This window comes from Manis javanica, chromosome 12, assembly GCF_040802235.1.
Source record: "Manis javanica isolate MJ-LG chromosome 12, MJ_LKY, whole genome shotgun sequence".
Taxonomy (NCBI): Eukaryota; Metazoa; Chordata; class Mammalia; order Pholidota; family Manidae; genus Manis; species Manis javanica.
Genome location: NC_133167.1, coordinates 31,182,104 through 31,208,410, shown reverse-complemented (window position 1 = coordinate 31,208,410; position 26,307 = coordinate 31,182,104). Strand labels below are relative to the sequence as shown.

The 26,307-nt window shown below is 37.5% G+C and overlaps 1 protein-coding gene across 15 annotated transcripts in view; it reads right to left on the bottom strand.

Annotated features, from left to right (window-relative positions):
* ICA1L (islet cell autoantigen 1 like) overlaps nucleotides 1-21,696 on the bottom strand; it is a 75,129-nt gene extending 53,433 nt beyond the window's left edge. For 4 of the 15 annotated variants that reach the window (XM_037009200.2, XM_037009203.2, XM_037009191.2 and 1 more), the window contains exons 1-8: nucleotides 21,307-21,446; nucleotides 18,547-18,715; nucleotides 16,134-16,206; nucleotides 13,690-13,813; nucleotides 12,387-12,585; nucleotides 11,280-11,420; nucleotides 9,520-9,618; nucleotides 8,153-8,235 (exon numbers count right to left, since the gene is read on the bottom strand). In XM_037009200.2, coding sequence (XP_036865095.1) covers nucleotides 8,153-8,235; nucleotides 9,520-9,618; nucleotides 11,280-11,420; nucleotides 12,387-12,585; nucleotides 13,690-13,813; nucleotides 16,134-16,206; nucleotides 18,547-18,708 — 881 coding nt within the window. In that variant the 5' untranslated portion in view covers nucleotides 18,709-18,715; nucleotides 21,307-21,446. Of the gene's footprint in view, nucleotides 1-8,152; nucleotides 8,236-9,519; nucleotides 9,619-11,279; nucleotides 11,421-12,386; nucleotides 12,586-13,689; nucleotides 13,814-16,133; nucleotides 16,207-18,546; nucleotides 18,716-20,949; nucleotides 21,106-21,306; nucleotides 21,447-21,529 lie in introns of those variants that run through there. The other 11 variants (XM_037009201.2, XM_037009202.2, XM_037009192.2 and 8 more) reach the window with 10 other exon arrangements.
* Between the last annotated feature and the right edge of the window lie 4,611 nt (nucleotides 21,697-26,307).

Genomic DNA, 26,307 nt, shown 5'->3' with positions numbered 1-26,307 from the left:
TTCAAATATAGTATACATATATGGTTTTTAAACAACTTGGATGGAAGGGAAGGTGAAGTGCTTTGCAATCTGTTAACTCAAAAGGCTGCTCTCATGCTAAAGATGCATGAGAAAGATGCTGAATAAAACTTTTCTGAAGGAGGGCTGAGCCAAGATAGCGGTGTGAGTAGAGCAGCGGAAATCTCCTCCCAAAACCACATATATCTATGAAAATATAACAAAGACAACTCTTCCTAGAATAAAGACCAGAGGAAACAGGACAACATCCAGACCACATCCACACCTGTGAGAACCCAGCGTCTCGCAAAGGGGGAGAGGAAGGTCACAAACCAACAAGAAGGGAAGTTCTTCCAGCCGTCACTCGTCCCAGCTCTGCAAACTATTCCTATCACCATGAAAAGACAAAATTACAGGCAAACCAAGATCACAGAGACACCAGAGAAGGAGACAGACCTAACCAGTCTTCCTGACAAAGAATTCAAAATAAAAATCATAAACATGCTGACAGAGATGCAGAGAAATACGCAAGAGAACTGGGATGAAGTCTGGAGGGAGATCACAGATGCCAGAAAGGAGATTATAGAAATGAAACAAACTCTGGAAGGATTTATAAGCAGAATGGATAAGATGCAAGAGGCCATTGATGGAATTGAAACCAGAGAACAGGCACGCATAGAAGCTGACATAGAGATAAAAGGATCTCCAGGAATGAAACAATATTAAGAGAACTTGTGACCAATCCAAAAGGAACAATATCTGCATTATAGGGGTACCAGAAGAAGAAGAGAGGAGAGAAAGGGATAGAAAGTGTATTTGAAGAAATAATTGCTGAAAACTTCCCCAAACTGGGGGACGAAATAATCGAACAGACCACGGAAATACACAGAACCCCAAACAGAAAGGATCCAAGGAGGACAACACCAAGACACATAATAATTAAAATGGCAAAGATCAAGGACAAGGAAAGAGTTTTAAAGGCAGCTAGAGAGAAAAAGGTCACCTATAAAGGAAAACTCATCAGGCTAACATCAGACTTCTCGACAGAAACCCTACAGGCCAGAAGAGAATGGCATGATATATTTAATGCAATGAAACAGAAGGGCCTTGAACCAAGGATACTGTATCCAGCACGACTATCATTTAAATATGATGGCGGGATTAAATAATTCCCAGACAAGCAAAAGCTGAAGGAATTTGCTTCCCACAAACCACCTCACAGGACATCTTACAGGGACTGCTCTAGATGGGAGCACTCCTAGAAAGAGCACAGAACAAAACACCCAACATATGAAGAATGGAGGAGGAGGAATAAGAAGGGAGAGAAGAATCTCCAGACAGTGTATACAACAGCTCAATAAGCAAGCGAGCTAAGTTAGGCAGTGAGATACTAAAGAGGCTAACCTTGAACCTTTGGTAATGATGAATTTAAAGCCTGCAATGGCAATAAGTACATATCTTTCAATAGTCACCCTAAATGTAAATGGACTGAATACACCAATCAAAAGACACAGAGTAATAGAATGGATAAAAAAGCAAGACCCATCTATATGCTGCTTACAAGAAACTCACCTTAAACCCAAAGACAAGCATAGACTAAAAGCCAAGGGATGGAAAAACATATTTCAGGCAAACAACAGTGAGAAGAAAGCAGGGGTTGCAGTACTAATATCAGACAAAATAGACTTCAAAACAAAGAAAGTAACAAGACATAAAGAAGGATACTACATAATGATAAAGGGCTCAGTCCAACAAGAGGATATAACCATTCTAAATATATATGCATCCAATACAGGAGCACCAGCATATGTGAAGCAAATACTAACAGAACTAAAGAGGGAAATAGACTGCAATGCATTCATTTTAGGAGACTTCAACACACCACTCACCCAAAAGGATAGATCCACTGGGCAGAAAATAAGTAAGGACACACAGGCACTGAACAACACACTAGAACAGATGGACCTAATAGACATCTATAGAACTCTACATCCAAAAGCAACAGGATATACATTCTTCTCAAGTGCACATGGAACATTCTCCAGAATAGACCACATACTAGCCCACAAAAAGAGCCTCAGCAAAATCCAAAATATTGAAATTCTACCAACCAATTTTTCAGACCACAAAGGGATAAAACTAGAAATAAATTCTACAAAGAAAAAAAAAAGGCTCACAAACACATGGAGGCTAAACAACATGCTCCTAAATAAACAATGGATCAACGAACAAATTAAAATAGAGATCAAGGAATATATAGAAACAAATGACAACAATAACACAAAGCCCCAACTTCTGTGGGACACAGCGAAAGCAGTCTTAAGAGGAAAGTATATAGCGATCCAGGCACACTTGAAGAAGCAAGAAAAATCCCAGATGAATAGTCTAACATCACAATTATCGAAATTGGAAAAAGAAGAACAAAGGAGACCTAAAGTCAGCAGAAGGAGGGACATAATAAAGATCAGAGAAGAAATAAACAAAATTGAGAAGAATAAAACAATAGCAAAAATAAATGAAACCAAGAGCTGGTTCTTTGAGAAAATAAACAAAATAGATAAGCCTCTAGCCCAACTTATTAAGAGAAAAAGAGAATCAACACAAATCAACAGAATCAGAAATGAGAACGGAAAAATCATGACAGACTCCACAGAAATACAAAGAATTATTAAAGACTACTATGGAAACCTATATGCCAACAAGCTGGAAAACCTAGAAGAAATGGACAACTTCCTAGAAAAATACAACCTCCCAAGACTGACCAAGGAAGAAACACAAAAGTTAAACAAACCAATTACGAGCAAAGAAATTGAAACGGTAATCAAAAAACTACCCAAGAACAAAACACCCGGGCTGGACGGACTTACCTTGGAATTTTATCAGACACACAGAGAAGACATAATACCCATTCTCCTTAAAGTTTTCCAAAAAATAGAAGAGGAGGGAATACTCCCAAACTCATTCTATGAAGCCAACATCACCCTAATACCAAAACCAGGCAAAGACCCCACCAAAAGAGAAAATTGCAGGCCAATATCCCTGATGAATGTAGTTGTAAAAATACTGAATAAAATATTAGCAAATTGAATTCAAAAGTATATCAAAAGGATCATACACCATGACCAAGTGGGATTCATCCCAGAGGTGCAAGGATGGTACAACATTTGAAAATCCATCAACATCATCCACCATATCAACAAAAAGAAAGACAAAAAACCACATGATCATCTCCATAGATGCTGAAAAAGCATTAGACAAAATTCAACATCAATTCATGATAAACACTCTCAGCAAAATGAGAATAGAGGGCAAGTACCTCAACATAATAAAGGCCATATATCATAAACCCACAGCCAACATTATACTGAACAGCGAGAGGCTGAAAGCTTTTCCTCTGAGATCCAGAACTAGACAGGAATGCCCACTCTCCCCACTGCTATTTAACATAGTACTAGAGGTCCTAGCCACGGCAATCAGACAAAACAAAGAAATACAAGAAATCCAGACTGGTAAAGAAGAAGTTAAACTGTCACTATTTGCAGATGACATGATATTGTACATAAAAAACCCTAAAGACCCCACCCAAAACTACTAGAACTGATATCAGAATACAGCAAAGTTGCAAGATACAAAATTAACACACAGAAATATGTAGCTTTCCTATACACTAACAATGAACCAATAGAAAGAGAAATCAGGAAAACAATTCCATTCACAATTGCATCAAAAAGAATAAAATACCTAGGAATAAATCTAACCAAAGAAGTGAAAGACCTATACCCTGAAAACTATGAGACACTCTTAAGAGAAGTTAAAGAGGACACTAACAAATGGAAACTCATCCCATGCTCCTGGCTAGGAAGAATTAATATCGTCAAAATGGCCATCCTGCCCAAAGCAATATACAGATTTGATGCAATCCCTATCAAATTACCAGCAACATTCTTCAATGAACTGGAACAAATAATTCAAAAATTCACATGGAAACACCAAAGACCCCGAATAGCCAAAGCAATCCTGAGAAAGAAGAATAAAGTAGGGGGGATCTCACTCCCCAACTTCAACCTCTACTATAAAGCCATAGTAATCAAGACAATTTGGTACTGGCACAAGAACAGAGCCAGAGACCAGTGGAACAGATTAGAGACTCCAGACATTAACCCAAACATATATGGTCAATTAATATTTAATAAAGGAGCCATGGACATACAATGGTGAAATGACAGTCTCTTCAACAGATGGTGCTGGCAAAACTGGACAGCTACATGTAGGAGAATGAAACTGGACCATTGTCTAACCCCATATACAAAAGTAAATTCAAAATGGATCAAAGACCTGAATGTAAGTCATGAAACCATTAAACTTCTGGAAAAAAACATAGGCAAAAACCTCTTAGACATAAACATGAGTGATCTCTTCCTGAACATATCTCCCCGGGCAAGGAAAACATCAGCAAAAATGAACAAGTGGGACTATATTAAGCTGAAAAGCTTCTGTACAGCAAAAGACACCATCAATAGAACAAAAAGGAACCCTACAGTATGGGAGAATAGATTTGTAAATGACAGATCCAATAAAGGCTTGACATCCAAAATATATAAAGAGCTCACACGCCTCAACAAACAAAATCAAATAACCCAATTAAAAAATGGGCAGATGAACTGAACAGACAGTTCTCCAAAAAAGAAATACAGATGACCAACAGACACATGAAAAGATGCTCCACATCACTAATTATCAGAGAAATGCAAATTAAAACTACAATGAGGTATCACCTCACACCAGTAAGGATGGCTGCCATCCAAAAGACAAACAACAACAAATGTTGGCGAGGCTGTGGAGAAAGGGGAACACTGCTGGTGGGAATGTAAATTAGTTCAACCATTGTGGAAAGCAGTATGGAGGTTCATCAAAACACTCAAAACAGACTTACCATTTGACCAAGGAATTTCACTCCTAGGAATTTACCCTAAGAACGCAGCAATCAAGTTTGAGAAAGACAGGTGCACACCTATGTTTATCACAGCACTATTTACAATAGCCAAGAATTGGAAGCAACCTAAATGTCCATCGGTAGATGAATGAATAAAGAAGATGTGGTACATATACACAATGGAATACTACTCAGCCATAAGAAGAGGGCAAATACTACCATTTGTAGCAACATGGATGGAGCTGGAGGGTATAATGCTCAGTGAAATAAGCCAAGCAGAGAAAGAGAAATACCAAATGATTTCACTCATCTGTGGAGTATAAGAACAAAGGAAAAACTGAAGGAACAAAACAGCACCGGAATCACAGAACCCAAGAATGGACTAACAGGTACCAAAGGGAAAGGGACTGGGGAGGATGAGTGGTTAGGAAGGAATAAGGGAGGGGGGAGAAGAAGGGGGGCATTAATATTAGCATGCATGGGAGGGGTGGGAGAAAGGGGAGGGCTGTACAACACAGAGAAGAGAAGAAGTGATTCTACAACATTTTGCTATGCTGATGGACAGTGACTGTAAAGGGGTTTATAGCAGGGACATGGTATAGGGGAGAGCCTAGTAAACATAATATTCTTCATGTAAGTGTAGATTAAAGATAACAAAAAAAAAGGAAAGAAAGAAAAGGGGGATTACTCCCTGATAGGATAAAACTAACTGTAAATCAACGATTAATGCATGCTTTAAATATCCTTAATTTTGATCACTTAAAGGGTGTCAGATGATTGGCTATGAAGGTACACTTTTCTGATAATATTCCTCTCTTAAAAAAAAAAAAAAGCAGTTCCTGTGTGGTGACCTCCAATGAGTTCTACACAATGGTATAAAGGGCATATCAAAGGGTGGGTAAAGCGTCTGTTTGTGTTTATACAGAGGATCAAAGCCTAATTTGGCTACCCAGAAAATGAACTAAGATACGATATGAAGAAGAACTTCCAACATCAGCACTCTCTGGAAGAGTCATACCAGAAGATGATCATCAAAAAACCTCAACAAAGATCCAGGCAATGCTGCAGTTGCAGCTGCATCCATCCCACCGGTTCCTGGACTTACCATGGGAGTGAAGAAGGTGATATCTAAGCTGGCCTGTGCTTTCAGTAAAACAACAAATTTGACTGTAGCTATACTGTTGGAACACAACCAAGAATTAGGAGAAGTACGAGTTGTAGTGCTCCAAAATCTTACAACTACAGACTATCTAATGTTAAAAGAACATATGGGACGTGAACAGTTCCCAGGAATGGGTTGTTTTAATTTGTCTGATTTCTCTCAGACTGTTCAAGTACAGTTGGATAATATCCATCATATCATAGAGAAATTTTCACAAATGCCTAGGGTGCCTAACTGGTTTTCTTGGCTTCACTGGAGATGGCTGGTAATTATAGATCTGCTTTGGTTATGTAACTGTATTCCTATTATGTTAATGTGTGTGCGCAATTTAATTAGTAGTTTAAAACCTATATATGCTGAAGTTACGCTACAAGAAGATATGTCAAAGAAATAATCAATCCTCCCATGTTTTCTTCCATATGCTACCTCTATAGCTTTTCTTCTTCCTTCCTAATTACAACCCTTAAATAGAATTCGTGCCTCATATCGAATTTACCGAGTATCATAATTCCTCCAAGTGGTAAAGATACCTCAGGACAAATGCTGGGCATAGAAGCCACAGGGCATCAATCTGCAAAGAAGTAAAAAGCTAACCTTTTCAAACAATATGGCTTCTCTCTCACTTACCAACTTTACATCTCCCTGTATGGCCCCGGAAGATTACTGGTTAGCCAGAGATGGGTAAGATTCCTTAAGGGAGGAACAACCTAAGACAGGCACAGTCGCAGGGGGGCCATCAGGTGAGAAATTGGGGATCAACAGAGATGAGGCTTAGAACCTCACCCCCCCTATTTTGAGAGAAATCTTCAGCATCCGTGGATGTTTTAATGCCCTTGTCTAGCTTGGTTTAACACATAGTCTACAGGCACACACCTGATCATCTACATTTGCTCTCTTACAACACTAAACTATGTTTTCTACCTTTATCTTGCATCTACCTACCACTTCAGCATTTTATTAAAAATAATAATAATAATAAAGGGAGAAATGTGGGATTCACATATAAATCAAGTATAAAAATCAAATGAATATTCATATTTGACCTGATTGTTTATAGTTTATAATGTGTGATCAAAACCGAAAGTTTCTGTGATGACTGCCCTTGTACCGTTCACCATGTAAGAACTTATTCACTATGTAAGAATTTGTTCACCATGTAAGAACTTGTTCGTTATGGTTCAGAAGATTGGAGACTAATGAGAATTAGTTTTGGGGTGGATTAATGATTGTGCATTGAGCATTGACTCCCCTATACAGAATTTTATTGTTGTTAACAACCATTTGATCAATAAATATGAGAGATGCCCTCTCAAAAAAAAAACTTGTATGAAATGTGATAATGGAAAAAGTTTACTTAATATGTTTAATGTAACATGATTTTCAATGTCAGTGTGTAACTAAATTATTAGTTTAATTTATGACTACACATTTGATTATTTAACCTACATCCTAAAACATTAATATGTTCAAGTTAGCCAAAAAGTTTGTTTGGATTCCCCACATAGAGAAAAGGGGAAATGCTTATATTTTAGATTATTAACAAGTTTGTCACTGTCTTGTCACTGTTTAGGCCTTATTTCTGGGTTTGTTATTGTACTCAATGCAATCTGGTTAAAATGAGAAGTGGCAGCTCTGATAGGAAAACAAAGGTAAGATGTGATAAAGGAGAAAGAAGCAACACAAAGGGTGTGCACAGCAAGAGCCCCCACCTCCAGATGGCCAGTCCCAATCCTGTCGGTTCTGTTTGGGGATAGATTTTCAACTGCTACCCCTTCTGGGACTCACTAGGTAGAGACTCTCAGTACAAGGCTCAGTCTCCCAAGCTACAGAATTAAGAGTTATCACCCGAATCTGTTCTGTAGTCCTGCCATCAGTTTTGCCTGCCATATTAAAAATGGGGGTTGGGGGGTAAGACTTCAAAACAGATATTTAATGTTAATTGAAAAAATGGCATTGAAGTAAGTATTTAATAAGCCAGAGAACAAAAAACTCTTTCCAAATATATCATACAATAGTATTCAGGACTTCTGCAATATGATAAATAACTTTTGCCCTCTTACTTATTGAAATTTTCAGTGACAGAATTGTCTTCTATTTGTTCTTTGTGGTCTTCAGTAAACTTGCTTGGAGTGCCTTGTAGCTGCTAAGGATAAGAAATTAAATATTCAGTAAGTGCAAAGAATTTGTTTCTAGGCAAGCAAAACAAGGATAAAACTTCTAAGGAACAATATAAAATAGGAATAGGTCTGAAGTAAAGAGTGAGAGATGTGGGAAATGTATGCCAGTGTAATCTGAACTGAGCTTCATTTCCTTATTCTTCCCAGCTAGCTGTGATACCCACACACACCGTGACCTGGGCCAGCCTTGGAGTTTGTTATATGATGAACTTTGTGATATGCCAGAGCAGATTTACACTGTGTTGCTAACCTGTATTGAAATGCTCTAAATACAACTAACGATTTTCAACTTCAATTCTGAGCACAAATTAGATATTAAATTTGCCTAAATATACAATATGCTATCCAGTAAACATTAATATAGGAAAAGTTAAAAAACAAAGCACAAACAAAAAACAAAAAAAACCAATTCAAAGGTATCTATTAGAATGGAAGATGCTATGTCAGAACACGACTTAAAGTCTCTATCAAGCCCGAGGAATATACAGTTGCAAGATGTGGCCCCATCACAGATACCACATGTAGCTTGAGCAAATCCAACAATATTTTCAAGCTCTACTGAAAAAAAGGCAGAATGGTAAGTTAAAGGTACTGAAACCTAGACTACTGGAACTAAAGAAATGATCACCACGGTATAAGTCTGCTGGATAGCTACATGAAAAGAAGGCTGACAGGAAGATATACAAATGTTAAAAATATTATAATCACAGCCTGAGAGAACCTTTTACCTGTGTTACAGAAAGAGCTGATCTAATATAGCAGTCTCTTCAGTTGCAATCACACATATATGACCAAAGCTGACATAATTTTTGTATCACCAATCACATCTATGACAAGAGTAGAAAAGCAAAGCAAGGAAATTTTTCTTTAATTTGCAAAATTGTCATGTAGGCAATCTGGCCATTTTTTAAAACACATGACCACTTTCCATCGCTTGTTCCTCTTAAGTTTATCCCTTCCATAACCTTTCCCTGTTCCTTGCATTCTAATTTTCTTTTCACTTTCTTCCTCTTTTATCTTCCCCCTACCCAACTAATATCTTGAGCCCGCTGGCAGTATCCCATGTATTTGTTTAGTGTTGCTGGTAGCAACACTGGAATCAGGGAATTGCAGAAAAATGGCTCAAGGAACGTAGAAAATGTTTCCCAATGTTTTGTAGATTTGAAATTAGGCTTAACTAAAAGTAGTTTCAACTTATTACCCAAATGAAGTGTAATATATCTATCAAAATAACAGGGGAAGAAATGTACCTGAAGAGCTATAAAATCATATGGATGAAAGTCAATATAGGCCCCATGGATTTGGGCCATGATTCGAGCTGTTTTCTCCCAGAATCCAAGCAGTGTTCTCTGCAGAAAAAGAGAAGGTGACGATACAGGTCGGCTTCCTCTCTATGATACTTTTCCTCACTAGTGTAGTACATGAATAGCTGCTGATTAACTAGAAGCAGGAACTAAAATCAGTTTCCAAGTTTGGGGAATCAGAAAACACTGTCAGTAATTTTGTATAAGAACTGGCATCTGTGTCTGCAGGTATGTGTGTCTATCTGTACACAGCACTGGCATGTCCCCTAGAGCAGCCAGAGGGTAACTGCAGCCAAGACAAACTGGGACATTAGAACACCTGCTGAGGAATCCAAATGAGAAATGTTAAAAGCACAAAAAGACCACATTTGTATTAAAGACATGTATTGTATTTGTAAATCTTTATGTTGGAAAGCATTATAAAACTTTATTAACATTAAAATAATATGTACCATTAAATCTTTAGGGTTCAAAATTTAGGGTTCAAAAAAGACTGACCAAAAAATGTGTTCTCAAGGTAACTCAAATAATTGGACATTTTTCTTGAGACTTCAAGTTTCCTGTTCAAAGTGAGGGATAACAATAAAGGGGAACTGAATTAACAGCGATTGTGTTTCAGGTTATGCTACACAGATTTGTCACACATTGCACTTTACTTTCAAGTGCATCCTTTCCTGACTCCTGAATTCCCCAGTACTGACTGAATTAGGCAGAGTCCCAAAAATTAACAGTGAATGTCTATTTCCTTTAGTTTATAATTTTTTCTTATGTAAATACAGTTTAATCCCCTATTGTGGGTAAAACTGCAATATTTCCAGAATCTCTCACCTGACCTTAGTGCATCTCCATATCAATAGGTGTTTCCAAGGGGTGGAGAGAAGTAGTCCATCTCCATATCAAGATTACAATAGGGGAGCCCAAGGGCATATCAGGACCAGAGAGGTTGCATGTGGAGCCAGGTCGCTAGAGACATGGGAAAGCAGAAGTGGACAGCTGCTTGTAAGCAGTAAACGGGTTTCTCCCACTTTATTTTCTCCCTTTGACTGATTTTGGTTTCAAAGGTCTTTTGTCTGGGCTGGGAAAATATTTCCCCATTGGAGTTACACCTATTTTGCCATTTACAAATACATGTTAAACTCAGTAATTGCTATTATCGGCTACTTATGTGTGACCTGGGGTAATATTAGCACAAGCTGAGGTTAAAGTAGGGTGCGGTGGCAACTTGGCAGAATGAAAAGAACACAAGACCTAGCATGAGAAAACTTAGATTTTTAAGCCCAACTTTAATTCTCCTAGCTTTCACCTTCCTCATCCATAAAATAACAGAAGTTTTGAACTTCCTGGGCCACAGCTCCTCTGCTTCAAGTGAAACTGTATATAGAAGTTCAAATGGAGTAGCTCTGGGTGAACCAGGGCTAAGGAGCCTTGAATCCTGCCTCCTCAACTTTCCCCTCCTCAACCCGAGACTCTCCCTAAGTCTCTCTCTCTCTCTTCTAGGACACCAAGGAGAATAACGTGAAACAACAGGAGCGGGCAGTCCTAAGGTTTTTTTCAGCCTAGAATTCTATGATTTTCTGTCATAACCTTGATAAGTCACATTTAGGAAAGTCAAGGGAATCTGATCAACTACACAATTTTTCACACCCTTTAGACAACTTTTAAAAAGGAATCTCACCACTCATTTCTTATTGCAAGGACATACTGACCATGGAGGTGGGTACCTGGTAGGTAGTGAGTGAATGTGACAACATATTACAGCAACTAGCTCCAAGTAAATCCACTTTCTGACAAACATCCATCTTTAGCTTGTCAAAAGCAGCTTTGCTATTTCTCACTTGGATCTGTACCTGCAACCACAGAATGTTAATGATTATTACTGTAAAACAGATATAAATATATCATATAAGCTTATACTTATTTTCAGATACATGAAAATGTAATCAAGACTAATTCTCTTTCCCTCTATTATTACTTCATGATTAATGGTAGATTTTAGCTATTTTGAGTAATTGAAGGAGATTCAGTAACAGTGCATTCACAATGTTATACAACCACTCCCTTGGATTATATTCTAATTGTCAAGGATTATAAAAGGGATAGAGTAACAGGGTTGTGGTGGCCTGAGGCCATGTGTCCACTTACTTTCTAGGTCTGTTGGGAGTAATCAATGAGGCAAACCACTAACAACAGGTAGAGAGTACAGGCTCCATTGATATTAAATATGACTTTATTACAGGTACTGTTAAGTATTTATGAAATGAACGACTGAATGAATTTTGTTATTCATGTGTGTGGTAAATTTAGGGGATACAGTTTATATCCCCTACATATTTATAAATTTAGGAAATTTTATTTAGCAAAAACATATGCATGCACAGATAGTTGCTTTAAAAGTTTATGGTCAAACTATTATATTGTGGCAGAATGAAAAATTTGATACCTTTCACTTTTTCTTATAATTAATAATTTTACATGAATTTTTACCCAAATTATATATTTTACCTCACTAATAAACTATTTTCTTCCTGCAAAGAAATCCTAAAAGTTCAGATGAGCAACATTTAAAGGGTAGGTAGTTCTATAACAAAGGGGATAAAAAAAATTAATAAAAAAGGCTGATGGGATTGAGATACCACTCAAAAAAGTAAAATAGAAGTGTGACAACCTTTAGTATTTCTACCAAGGATTTCCAAGCAGCCAAGAATTTATGTTTTTCAAAAATAGTCAGACATTTTATGATCTTGACTAAATTATTCTGTAGAAGTTCGGTAAGTTTATGTATCAAGACAAGGAAAACGGCTGTATTTTCATACTTTTCTGAACTTTTCCATCTGTTTCAAGGTATCTGGGTCCAGTTCTTGGGATACATCTTTCATCCACAGCAGAGCTCCTCTGTATTCTGTGCGTGACTGCTCCATCCGATTAATTGTCATTAAGGTATCAGACACTGCCCTGTTACTGAATGTTGCTACTTCTTGCTTAAGACGAGACAGGGGAGTATCCAGGGTCAACCTAATGGCAGAGAGGTAAAAATCAGAGGGATGTGCATCCCGTAAGCAAAACAAAACAAAAACAAAGGTTTGAAACAACCATAAAGCGTACTTGCTATCAAGAGGAGTCTATAGAACAGGAAATTATTAAGATGCCTACAGAGCTTTAGAAAGCAGACATGGATCACACAGCCAACTCTGAATTGTTAATAAAGATGTGTCTATCTCACCCCTTTTTTATTTTAGTAAAGATGTAATTTTTGCAACGCTGTGGATCTAAATCTGCCATTTAGGAAAGAGTTCCGTGAGTAAAAGAGATCCTGTACTCATAAAGCATAATCCTATAAATAAAAAGCCTTTCATTTAGGTAAAGCCTGGGTACAGAAAAGCAGATAAAATGCTAGAAGAACAATGAGATTGAGTTCTTAACAGCTGAGGATAAGGACAAAAACCCAAGGATTTAAGAAACTCAAGTCAGTTCCAGCAACACTGGTCTGCTGTTGACCTAGTGGCACTGGAGGGACTTGTATTTAGAGTCTCTGTCACTTCTTTAAAGTTGGACTTTTGCACTGATGTGTTTCAGAATAAAGTCACTTAAATTAGACATCATCATTATAGGTCTGATAAGGCCTATTTTTATTTTCTTCTGAAAATGCAAAGAGTTTGTCTATATTTAATTAAATGTAGGAGATTCCCTGCTGCAGTATTTTTATGCTAAAAAATTATAAAATGATAAATGTAGTGTATACAGTTAAAAAAAATATTTCCTCTGCAAAAATTACAGTGTACTTGTAGATAGTTTAGTATCCAAAAAAGAGAACAAAAAAATTAAAATGGATTTAAATTTTAAACATTCAATGGCTCTGTTACATTAAAACACTTCAGAAATTTAAATCCAGGCCTACAGGCTATTTCCAGGAATTAAGCAACAGAGAATGGCAATTTTTAAAGTAATTATTTTATATACAAAATAAGTAAGAGGCATCAAAACAATCATATACTGCAATATATTTCTCTTTTAACCATCTAGTGGAATGATTAGTACCCTTTACAAATATGCAAATTCAGATACATATGTCAAAACTATCATATTGACTACAAAGGAAGATGCAAGACCATGATAAACCTTTGCTTGGCTGAAGAACAGAGGGCCTTGCCAGTGGCATCCATCATTTTGCCAGCTTGTGTTGTATCCCGTTCTGCTTGAAACTTTAAAAAGAGCCCTAGTTCATTTTCTTCCTCTGATATAACTAGGAAAAAAAATTACAGTAAATGGTTTCATTTCATCATTTGTTTTAAACATGCAACTAAAATTCTCACAGTAATGATTCTCTCTACATAAGAATTACTTGAGGGAAGAAGAAGAAAAACTTATTTTAAAAATGCAAATTCCTGGGCTCCATTTCCAGAGATTCTGATTTTGTAGGTCTGAGGAACTGCTATTTTTTTTTTAAACAAGCCCTCTACATGGTTTTGGTGCAGTGAATCCATGGACCTTGCTTTGGGAAAGATTGATCTTGTCAAAATAAAACCACAAATTACATACTTTCAAATGTTCAGAGATGCATTTTAGGATCACTGCCTCTTACAAAGTGTTTGTTGCCTATTTAACCTGATTTATTGACTCCCACCATGGCTTCGGTTTACTGTGCTCAGTATCGCAGACCCACAGATGTCAACAGTTTTTCTGCTGAAACCCTAAAAATTGTCATGTAGCATGTAGCCTGTAGCACACTACTACTCAAAGTGCAGTCCAGGGGTCAGTGCCAGTCCAGGACCATTTGTCAGCAGCCTGTGACATGTACCAAAACTCAGAAAGTGTTTGGAAACTTTCACCAGTTTAACTGTTGAATCTGATAACTGTGCTTGTTTTTATTTTTCTAAAAATTCATTTTTATTGTATTTTACAAAAGTGTCAGTTTACAACAGATTAAAAGTAAAACATGAAACAAAAAAGTGGTCCTTCACTGTGAAGTGTTAGAAGCACTGATCTAGTGTAAGATGACCCTCTAGTCACAATAAGACTAATTAGGGGTGGGAAGCCCATAAAATGTTCAGACTGTGAGTTTAAAGTAAAAAAAATGACAAATGTTATGCCTAATTTCATCCTACTTTTACTGATGGAAAAATTTAAGTTACTGAAAGGGAAGTCCCTTAGTACTTCTGAGGAAGCAACAGAACTCAGGTCTCACCTGCTAGCTCCCCAAACCCACTGCTCCTCCCCATGCCCACTGCCTGCAAGGACGACTGCAGCAGAGCAAGATGGTATCTCCGCACCCTGTAATATCATCTTTAATAAAACCTGTGATGTTTAATGGATGTTAACCTGACCCAGAGTGGACTGGACTTGGGGAGTCTTATTAATTTAATATCTGATTACTTGAGGGATGTACAGATTACATATTTTCTAAAAATGACAATAGATAAAACATGTAGAATGTTGAATATTGTTAAGTACTATAGTTAAGTAGACAGAGAGTTATGAGAAAGAGGGGTATTTCATTTTAGATATGGGAGTCAGAGAAGGCCTCACTATAAATATGACATTTGACCAAATCCGTAAAGGAAGTCAGGGAGCCTACTATGAAGGAGATCGATATCGATATGGCTGAAGAGGAAAGAGTTTTAGGAAATGAGAACAGAGAGTTGGCCATGTCCAACAGGACACTGTAATGAAAGAAGGGCACTGTAACCAAAGATGTGAGTTCCTATCTGAAGAGGTCAAGAGGGGAGAAGAATTCAGCAAAGGCAGAGCAGTGAGAAGGAATGGCCAAGCAGAGGAAATGCAGAGAAGTGTGGTGCCTGGAAGCCAAGTTAAGAGTGTATCTATGAGGAGAGAATAGCCCACTGTGTTAAATAATGTGACAAAACAAGAACTGAGAGAACTGATCATTGCATTTAGCTCTTCTTGACTACAAGAACAATTTGGCAGAGTGTTGGGATGGAAACTTGACTGGAGTAACTACAAGAGAAAAGTGGAAGGAAAGGAATGGAAACTGCACAAAATTGTGTCAAATTTTTCTATGAAAGGGGTAGAGGAATGGGACTGTAACTGCAATGACAAGAAAGAGCCGAGAGAGTTTTTAAGTGATGGAAGCAAATCCATGTAAGACTCTGGGCAGGAAAACTGAACTCAGCAAAGTCAATCTGTGTCACAAAATTTGATAAACTGAGGACATTGGGGGCTTTGAGAACAGGTCACTGTAAATATATTTTGTCATAAGAAACTATTCACAAAATAGTTCAGTAAACTATTTTTATTTGGTATCATTGATATACAATCTTATACTGGTTTCAAATGTAACACAGTGGTTCAACAGTTATCCATATTATTAAATCCTCACCCCCTCTAGTGATGTTACTGTCTATGAATTATTGTGACTCTTTATCCCCCTCACCCTTCCCACCCCTACTTTCCAACCCCTCCCCTTTGGTAACCACTAGTATCTTCTCAGTGTCTATGAGTCTAATGCTGAATAAACTATTATTTTTATATTAAATCTTTCACTTTGAAAAATGCAAGTGATATTTATTTTAAATAGGAATTATTAGATTACTATGATTCCATACCATTGAGTCTTAGCTGGTATTTCTCAACTATCTTCAGAAGTTCAGTGCATGTCTCTTGAATAGAGTGAAAAACCTTTGAAATATAAATTTTATTAGGACAACTTAAAGAACCATAAACAAATATAAAATATCTGTTATAAGCACTTCAAAAGCAGAACATTTTCCTGTAAGTATTATGTCTATTTTCTGTGACTGCGATGTACTTCAGTTTTGATTTTATTTCTGATGTAGAAAGCACATTTAGATTTCTCCAATGAGGGTTGTAAAAAATGGTGATAGATACATGGGAGCTAATAAAAATTTATAACCATAGAGATTGTTCTCTCCTCATCTCCAAACTGTCTTAATAGCAGAAAGGAAAATCCAATATAAACTGCATGAAACATTGTCAACCACAGATGAAAAGAGCATAGATAACCTCAGAAAATCTTAACTCTGAGTCTGGCTCTTCTCCCAATATTAGTCTAATGAAAACAGTCAGTGAATTACCATAAAAAATGTTTTAATGTTTTACAACATCAAATATAAATTACTTTTGAATTGTTTTTGCTTAGGCTTTTCCATGAATATTAAACCTTCATTACTACTATTGCTAATAGCTAAAATAAAAATAAAATATCCAGTAGACTTCCATTTCAAAGTAATCACATGAAAACTTGAGATTAGGACGCATTATACATACAAGATAACTCTTCCCACACATCTATAAATTCAGGTTTTCCCAGAGAAATAAGTTGGCATAGGTTTTAGGGTGCAGCCTACTTCTCACAAAGTCCTACACTAAAGAACTGTTATGAGACTTTAGTTCAAAAAGAAATTGGATCTGTGGTATATATTAGGTCTTAACTCTGATTATCAAATAAATTTCCAATATCACCATTAAGTTTGAATATTCTATCTCTGAGTAATTTTGCTATTATTTTGATGTTTGATCGGACCTAAGGTAGAGTGATAACAGACACTACAATCTAAACGAAGGAGCAACCATCAATTCTCCATATAAGTTTGGGTACATTTGAATTGGATTTGGTGTATGTATTTGGCTATTTAAAAAGCTGCTTTAAATCTATATGGAAGAAGACTAGAAAAGCATACAAAAACGATAACTAAAAAATCATGCTATGCAGTGATCATGGTTGATTTTTTTTCCCATGGTTTATATATTGTTCTCCATAATTTAAATCCATCTTCCCTAGGTTGATATACTATTACTTTTTATTTTTAAGATTAAAAAATTTTTCAGTTTTAGTGAGGTATAATTTGACAAAATTATAATATATTTAAACTGTATAATATAATGATTTGATAAAAATGTACAATGAAAATATTTCTCATTCTTAAAAAAACAAAAATGCTGGAGAAAATTCTTAGTTAATTTCAAATACCTGTCTAATGGACAATACCATGAATATGAAATGTTATAGATTGATTACCTAATGAAGTAAACAATACCAAAAAACCTACTTATGAGGTTATACACGTGGAAACAATGAAGAGTTCCCTTAGCATTAAAACATGTTACTTATAATTTATTACTTTACTTATAAAGTCCCTTAATTTTTTACACATTTGTCATTGAATCCTAGTAGGAATACTTTTCAACATAAATAGTAATAGCTTGTTAACTTGTTATCTACTTCCATATTTGTTATGCGATGATATGTTTACTTTTTGTAGAATAAAAAATTTAGTAGATTTGGACCTATATTTTTAAGAATACCTACAGATAATTATATTCCAAGTATAACAGAGCCCCTGCTTGGAAATATTTGTAAAATTTATCTTAAATTAGCATATGAACATGGAATTACTAAATCTGCATTTAAAACTCCTGAGACTTTATATGTTACATTAACATACATGAGACTTTCTTCTAATTAGCTTAATTACTTAAAAGTACAAATTACTTATAGGTTTTAAGTTGTTTCATGGTAATTATTCCTTCTATTTAAAGTGAAAACAAGAGCCAAAAAATGTATTATGAAATACTTCAATAACTCTATGCTTTAAAAATAAAACTTATAAAATCCTTACTCACTATTTGAGTTCAGTTAATTTACTTCAGTGAGGTATAAGGCTTCACATAAAAGTATACAAAACATGATGACATGGTATATAATGAGTATATGCTTCCACTAGGAATATAAATCAGTAATAGCTTAAGAATTATAATACTTATGCCAGAAATTACTTAATTCATTGTTTATCTAATTTATTAATACCATTTCTATCAAATATCGATTTGTGATAATTGTGACCTCTGTTCTGATTGACAGATGCATACAATTAAACATTCTATTACAAATCTACATTTATCCTGTTAAGTTCTTAAGTGCAAAAGCTTGGTGTAGTCTTCCTTGTAGTCCCAAATAATAGCCAGTTATATGCAAATACACAGAATCCTCAGATTTACCTCAAGTTTAGCATCCAGTTCGGCATCAGATGCCACCACGTACTCATCCTCCTTTTTTCCTGTTGCTTTGATAAAGACTTGTTTAGTTTTCCAGTATTTCTTTTGCATTCTGCTGACTACGGACTGGTTATCTTCTGGTTTAGGTTGCCCCAAAGAATCCATGGAGTGACTAGAAGGAATAGACTAAAATTAAATTTCTTTAAAATATCTTTTCAATAATAAGTACATATTTAGCCAATCTAATGAAAAAGCTAATTTAATTGAAAAACTGAAAAAGATACTAAATAGAATATTAATGTTAACAGCTAAGCATGCAGATGTTTGCATTGTATGGTCTAAATTTGTTATAATTTTCACAAGGAACAGGCAAAATGATTAATTATATTTTTATTAATTGCAGTTAGGTGACAAAAGTGATAAAACTATTACGTTTGCAATAATGACTGGCAAAAATTCTATTTTATTTGACCAATTTCTATTTGTACATGCTTATTAGTTTCTAACTTTGGCTTTTGCGATAACACTGTAAAGTGTACTTGTATATACATCTTTGCATACTATAATCATTTCCTTAGGAACCTTACTATAGTTACAGCTGTTATATCTGAAAAATATACACTTCATAAATATTCTCAGATATGCAAAGTTTCAAATACATACTCTCCTTTAAAAGCCACTCAAAGAAATACTTCAGTATCAAGTAAACAAAAATACAGATCTTCGATATTGGGGAAACATGTTATAAAAGAAACAGATGGAAATTGTAACCTTTAAACTTAAAAATTAATGTCTAAGTAATTGTTCTTAACACAGTTAACATGGCTATGTAAGGAAACAAAAATGCAGAAAATGTTCCTAAGAGGTGTAAAAAGATAAATAATAATAATGGTTTTAAAAAGGCCAAATGATTCCAATAAAAGTAGGAGGTAGGAACAAAGGGAGGTACTAAAGTATGTGACTCATCATTTCCATGGGAATCTATACTAATAGATTCTTAATGCCGGTAAAGAAACAGATGTTCACTTTCTTTTTATTTTGAAGTAATTGCTAATTAAATAAAAATAGGATGTCTAAATTCTAAATTACTAGAGGCAAAACCAGAGCAAGAAAAACTAGCAAAAGCAGGATGGGAAAAACAGGAGTAAGGCAACATAACAAATAGTAAAAAAAAAGAAGATGACAGAATAAGAACAATTATACTATTTAGCATGATAAGTCCAAACTTCCTCTTAAATACAAAGAATCTCAAATCATAAAAAAAAATCTATCTCCAACTATATGCTATTTGGGATACACCTAAAACAAAATGACATAGAATTACAGGTTAAGATATACCAGGTAAATACAAATGAAAGCAGTGATAGCCATATTAATATCAGACAAAGTAGGTTTAAATAAAAAGCATTAAATAGATCATAGATAAAATAAAGTCCACAGGTGACCACTCTTCCAGCTACTCTCTGGATATTTTCCTGGATTCCTGGGCAGTACGGTCACCATTTAACTGCAGAACCCCTCATATGCTTTGACAGCTAATTTAGCTGGACAAACTTTGAGATTAAAAAAAAGCGAGAGAATCTAATACAGTACAAAGGAGCACTGGACTTGATATAGGCATTATAGTGTTCTGCACATGAAGAATCTTAAAGGAAAACTTACAATTTATCATTTTGCACTACTAAATACAGGAATTTCAAATAATACTAGTTATGTTAGGCACAGACAACAAAACGATTAAAAGTCTTGGTCAAAGAAAATATACACACCATTAAATGTTTGTTTAGCCAATAAATGTATAATTAACTCCTACTAAAGTATGAAGTACCTGTGGCTCCGTCATAAATACTGATGTGAAGATAATTGGTAATATCGACTTATGGAACGTTGCCTGAGTCAGAACCAAATAAACAACACATAACTACTTCGAGAAAACCCAAGCACCGTGGATAAACGTTATTTCCGAATAAGCTATTTCACAGGGAAACACATTTTTATAAACGCTTTTATGCTCTGTGCATCAAGGTAATTATTACATGAAAAATAATCCCACCCCCTCTACTGGCAAACGACAGCATCGCCGGTTGGTAGCCAGGAGGGATTGTTTTCCCCTCTCCATCTTTCTCAGAGCATTAGGTATCTGACCATCGACATCATTTGGGCATCCGATCAGAAGAGCCGCTTTTCCACGAGCCGGACCCGAGCGTGGGGCTGTGTTCACGGCTCCGGCCCGAGGGTTTGAGAGAGGGGCCTCCAGGGAGCTGGTGCACCCCGCAGGTCACCTGAAGCTGCGCATTTACTTATGTTTTTACCGATCACTAGCCACTTCGTTTCTAAAGACATTCCCATTTATAACAGTGATATAAAAATAAACACAACATAAAAAGGAGGTCAGCAGGAAAGCACCTAAAGGCTGTGAGCACCTGCCTCTAATGGAAACGATCTCCACCTGCGAGACAAATCGGCCAAACAAGCCTCAGCCGCCGCGCACGTTCGCCCCCGGCGCGAGCTGCGTGGAGGCGCCCTTCGGCCCCCGCCGAAACGCACTCGGTGAGGGGTCTCTTCGAAGTGCGCGGGACCAGGAGCTGGTCCGGGAAGGAGGCAGCAGGGCCGCGAGGCCCCAAGAAGCCTATGCGCGCGCGTCGCTCCCTGCTGCCGTGCCTCCACATCCGGGCGCGGCCATGGGAACCAAGGGTTCGGCCTCGGCGCCCAGGCCGACCCAGGGAGGGAGCGAGAAAGCCGAGGGGATGCCGCGACGCTCACCGCGACGCCGGAACCGCGACGCGCCGGTCCTCCGCCGCCCCGGATGGCGCTCAGCCGCGCGGAGGTGAGTCCCGGCCCCCGGGCCTGCCGCTGCCGCCGCGGTCCGTGAGCCCCGCGGCGCCGCCAGGCTGCTGCCTCACCGGCGCGGGGCGGTGTCGGGCTCCGGCTGCGGGACGCGGGAGACCCAAACCGCACGTCCCTCCCGCTCGGGTTCCAGCCTCACCCCCGGCGGTCCGGCTCACCGCCTGCTCTGGGATGAACGCAGGGACTCTCTGTTCCTCCTTTCGCGAAGTCCTCTGTGAAGTGAAATGACGAACCCCAACACCGCAGGATCTGAATGTGTGACCTCTGAGCGTGGGTTAGTGGAGGAACTCTCGGCTTCCTTTTCAGGGCCTCGCGCCCTTAGGCCGGGGACCCCCGCTTTCTCCGAGCTTCCACTGCACCTGCCGTGCCTCCGGGGCCACCCGACGAGGTCGTAGGCTTCTGGCCTTGGCCATCCCTGAATCCTCGGGCTTTTCCCTTACCAGTGCCGGCACGTGCTTACGGTTTTTGTGCACATTTAACTCTTACAGGTTTTTTTTTTTTTGAGAGGGCATCTCTCATATTTATTGATCAAATGGTTGTTAACAACAATAAAATTCTGTATAGGGGGGGTCAATGCTCAATGCACAATCATTAATCCATCTCAAGCCTAATTCTTGTCAGTCTCTAATCTTCTGAAGCATAACGAACAAGTTCTTACATGGTGAATGAATTCTTACATAGTGAATAAGTTCTTACATGGTGAACAGTACAAGGGCAGTCATCACAGAAACTTTCGGTTTTGATCACGCATTATGAACTATAAACAATCAGGTCAAATATGAATATTCGTTTGATTTTTATACTTGATTTATATGTGGATCCCACATTTCTCCCTTTATTATTATTATTATTTTTATTTTTAATAAAATGCTGAAGTGGTAGGTAGATGCAAGATAAAGGTAGAAAACATAGTTTAGTGCTGTAAGAGGGCGAATGTAGATGATCAGGTGTGTGCCTGTAGACTAAGTATTAATCCAGGCTAGACAAGGGCAGCAAAACATCCACGGATGCAGAAGATTTCTCTCAAAACGGGGGGGGGTGAGGTTCTGAGCCTCACCTCTGTTGATCCCCAATTTCTCACCTGATGGCCCCCCTGCGACTGTGCCTGTCTTAGGTTGTTCCTCCCTTGAGGAATCTTACCCATCTCTGGCTAACCAGTCATCTTCCAGGGCCATACAGGGAAATGTAAAGTTGGTAAGTGAGAGAGAAGCCATATTGTTTGAAAAGGTTAGCTTTTTACTTCTTTGCAGATTTATGCCCTGTGGCTTCTATGCCCAGCACTTGCTCGAGGTATCTTTACCACCTGGAGGAATTATGATACTCAGTAAATTCGATATGAGGCACGAATTCTATTTAAGGGTTGTAATTAGGAAGGAAGAAGAAAAGCTATAGAGGTAGCATATGGAAGAAAACATGGGAGGATTGATTATTTCTTTGACTTATCTTCTTGTAGAGTACCTTAAGCATGTATAGGTTTTAAACTACTAACTAACTTGCGCTCACATATGAATATAATAGGAATACGGTGACATAAACAAAGCAGATCTATAATTACCATCCATCTCCAGTGAAGCCAAGAAAACCAGTTAGGCACCCTAGGCATTTGTGAAAATTTGTCTATGATATGATGGATATTGTCCAGCTGTGCTTGAACAGTCTGAGAGAAATCAGACAAAGCAACCCATTTCTGGGATCTGTTCACGTCCCATATGTTCTTTTAACTGTAGATAGTCTATAGTCATGAGATTTTGGAGTGCTACAACTTGCACCCCTCCCAACTCCTGGTTGAGTTCCAACAGTACAGATCCGGTCAAATTCATCGTCTCACTGTATGCACATGCCAGCCTAGACATCTCCCTCCTCATTCCAGGAATGAGGCAAGTCCAGGAAATGGTGGGGTGGATGCAGCCACAACCACAGCATCGTCCGGATCCCTGTGGAGGCTTTTTGATGATCATCCCCCGGCAGAAGCCCTCCAGAGAGTGCTGATGCTGGAAGCTCCTCCTCATATCCTTCTTAGTTCATTTTCTGGGTATCCAAGCTAGGCCTTGATCTTCTGCATAGAAAGAAACAGACCCTTTGCCCACACTTTGACATGCCCTCTATACCACTGTGTAGAACTCATTGGAGGTCAGCACACAGGAACTGCTTTATTTTATTTTATTTTATTTTATTTTTTTATTTTTTTTAATTTTTATTAAGGGAAAGGAATATTATCAGAAAAGAGTACCTCCATAGCTGATCATCTGACACCCTTTAAGTGATCAATATTAAGGATATTTAAAGCATGTGTTGATCTTTGATTTACCAATAGTTTTATCCTATCAAGGAGTAATCCCCCTTTTCTTTCTTTCTTTTTTTTTTTTAATCTTTAATCTACACTTACATGAAGAATACTATGTTTACTATGCTCTCCCCTATATCAGGTCCCCCCTAAAAACCACATTACTGTTACTGTCCATCAGCTTAGCAGAATGTTGTAGAATCACTACTTGTCCTGTGTTGTACAGCCCACCTTCCCCTTTCTCCCTCCCCCCCATGCATGCTAATCTTAATACCCCCCTTCTTCTTGCCCCCCTTATCCCTCCCTTCCCACCCATCCTCCCCAGTTCCTTTCCCTTTGGTACCTGTTAGTCCATTTTTGGGTTCTGTAATTCTGCTGCTGTTTTGTTCCTTCAGTTTTTCCTTTGTTCTTATACTCCTCAGATGAGTGAAATCATTTGGTATTTCTCTTTCTCTGCTTGGCTTATTTCACTGAGCATAATACTCTCCAGCTCCATCCATGTTGCTGCAAATGGTTGGATTTTTCCACTTCTTATGGCTGAGTAGTATTCCATTGTGTATATGTACCACATCTTCTTTATCCATTCATCTACCGATGGACATTTAGGTTGCTTCCAATTCTTGGCTATTGTAAATAGTGCTGCGATAAACATAGGGGTGCATCTGTCTTTCTCAAACTTGATTGCTGCGTTCTTAGGGTAAATTCCTAGGAGTGGAATTCCTGGGTCAAATGGTAGGTCTGTTTTGAGCATTTTGATGAACCTCCATACTGCTTTCCACAATAGTTGAACTAATTTACATTCCCACCAGCAGTGTAGGAGGGTTCCCCTTTCTTCACAGCCTCGCCAACATTTGTTGTTGTTTGTCTTTTGGATGGCAGCCATCCTTACTGGTGTGAGGTGATACCTCATTGTAGTTTTAATTTGCATTTCTCTGATAATTAGTGATGTGGAGCATCTTTTCATGTGTCTGTTGGTCATCTGTATTTCTTTTTTGGAGAACTGTCTGTTCAGTTCATCTGCCCATTTTTTAATTGGGTTATTTGTTTTTTGTTTGTTGAGGCATGTGAGCTCTTTATATATTCTGGACGTCAAGCCTTATCGGATCTGTCATTTACAAATATATTCTCCCATACTGTAGGGTTCCTTTTTGTTCTATTGATGGTGTCTTTCGCTGTACAGAAGCTTTTCAGCTTAATGTAGTCCCACTTGCTCATTTTTGCTGTTGTTTTCCTTGCCCGGGGAGATATGTTCAAGAAGAGGTCACTCATGTTTATGTCTAAGAGGTTTTCGCCTATGTTTTTTTCCAAGAGTTTAGTGGTTTCATGACTTACATTCAGGTCTTTGATCCATTTTGTTAACTCTTACAGTTTTAAAGAGGATTAAGTTAACAACTGTTAATAACTTACCTCAATGCACATATAACCATAATGTTGTTACAGGAGTCTTCAAGAGTAAGAGAGAAATTTTGAGCCTAAAACCTCAGAAAAAAATTGGAAATTAGAGAAAAGTAAAATATGTTGTTACTGGTGGAAGATAATTCAAAGTGCTTTCTTTTTAAATCATCTAAACTTTCTTAAGACCATACAAAATATGAATTAGTTATAACTGACACATAGACCAGCAAGGGTATTAAACTAATAGATTGTTTAGCTCAACCTAAAGCAGAAATAAACAGGTCAGAGTAGTGGCTGGGGGCCAGGCCCATTGGTTTTGTTCACTTCATTGGAAAAATTACCAAAAAGTACACAATGTCTCCAAGCCATCATAAAATGTATCGTTTACATATAATCACTTTCCTTCACAGGTTACTAAGAAAAGTGTGCAAGTGGTGACAGAGTATAGGAATGGGTTCAGCAAACAAGGCAGAGCTGCTGACACTGGGAAGTAACCAGGTCTTGTTACTCATGGTATTCCATAAATGCTTATGGAATGAATTAACAGTCCTTTAGCTGTTGGATTGGTAAGGAAATGGCTTGTACTTGTACCTTAACAAGTGAGGCAGCCACAGTAAAATTTAATGCCTCATAAGTGACCATTTTAGAAAACAAAACACCATTAAAATACTCTTATATAGGAGGATTTAATTTCATTTAGAAGTACAAACATTTATAGAAGTTTTATTTAGTCTTCTATCAAGGTATTAACAGATTCATCCTAGTAGAAACTAAGTTTTTCTCCACTGTAAGCTTCTACAAGCTAACTAGAAAAGACCATTAGATGACTTGGAATGTGGGGCTATACAAACCCAGGATCCCAAGCTAGAATTTTTTTCCTTAGCAGTGATATTATTTACTTGTATTTTTTGCACTACCAATCAAACCTCTGGTTAATCTTCCAAATACAATCTCAACTGATATTAGAAAATAAGAATTCTACCCTCCTGTACTCTCTTATTAAGAATGAGAGATCTGTTAAATATGATGTCATGGTGAAATATCTCCATTTCTTCAAGGTGTTCCACTTTCTTTGTAATCTGTTTGATGTTATCAGAGAAGTCAGAAGCAACAGGTAAGGAGCAGTCAGTGAGGGTATGGAGAGTTATAGCTATCTTCACAGATGCCACACTAGTAGTTACTTATATATGGCAAGCTAAACATGCTTTGTCCCATACTGCATTTTTGTTCATTCAAGT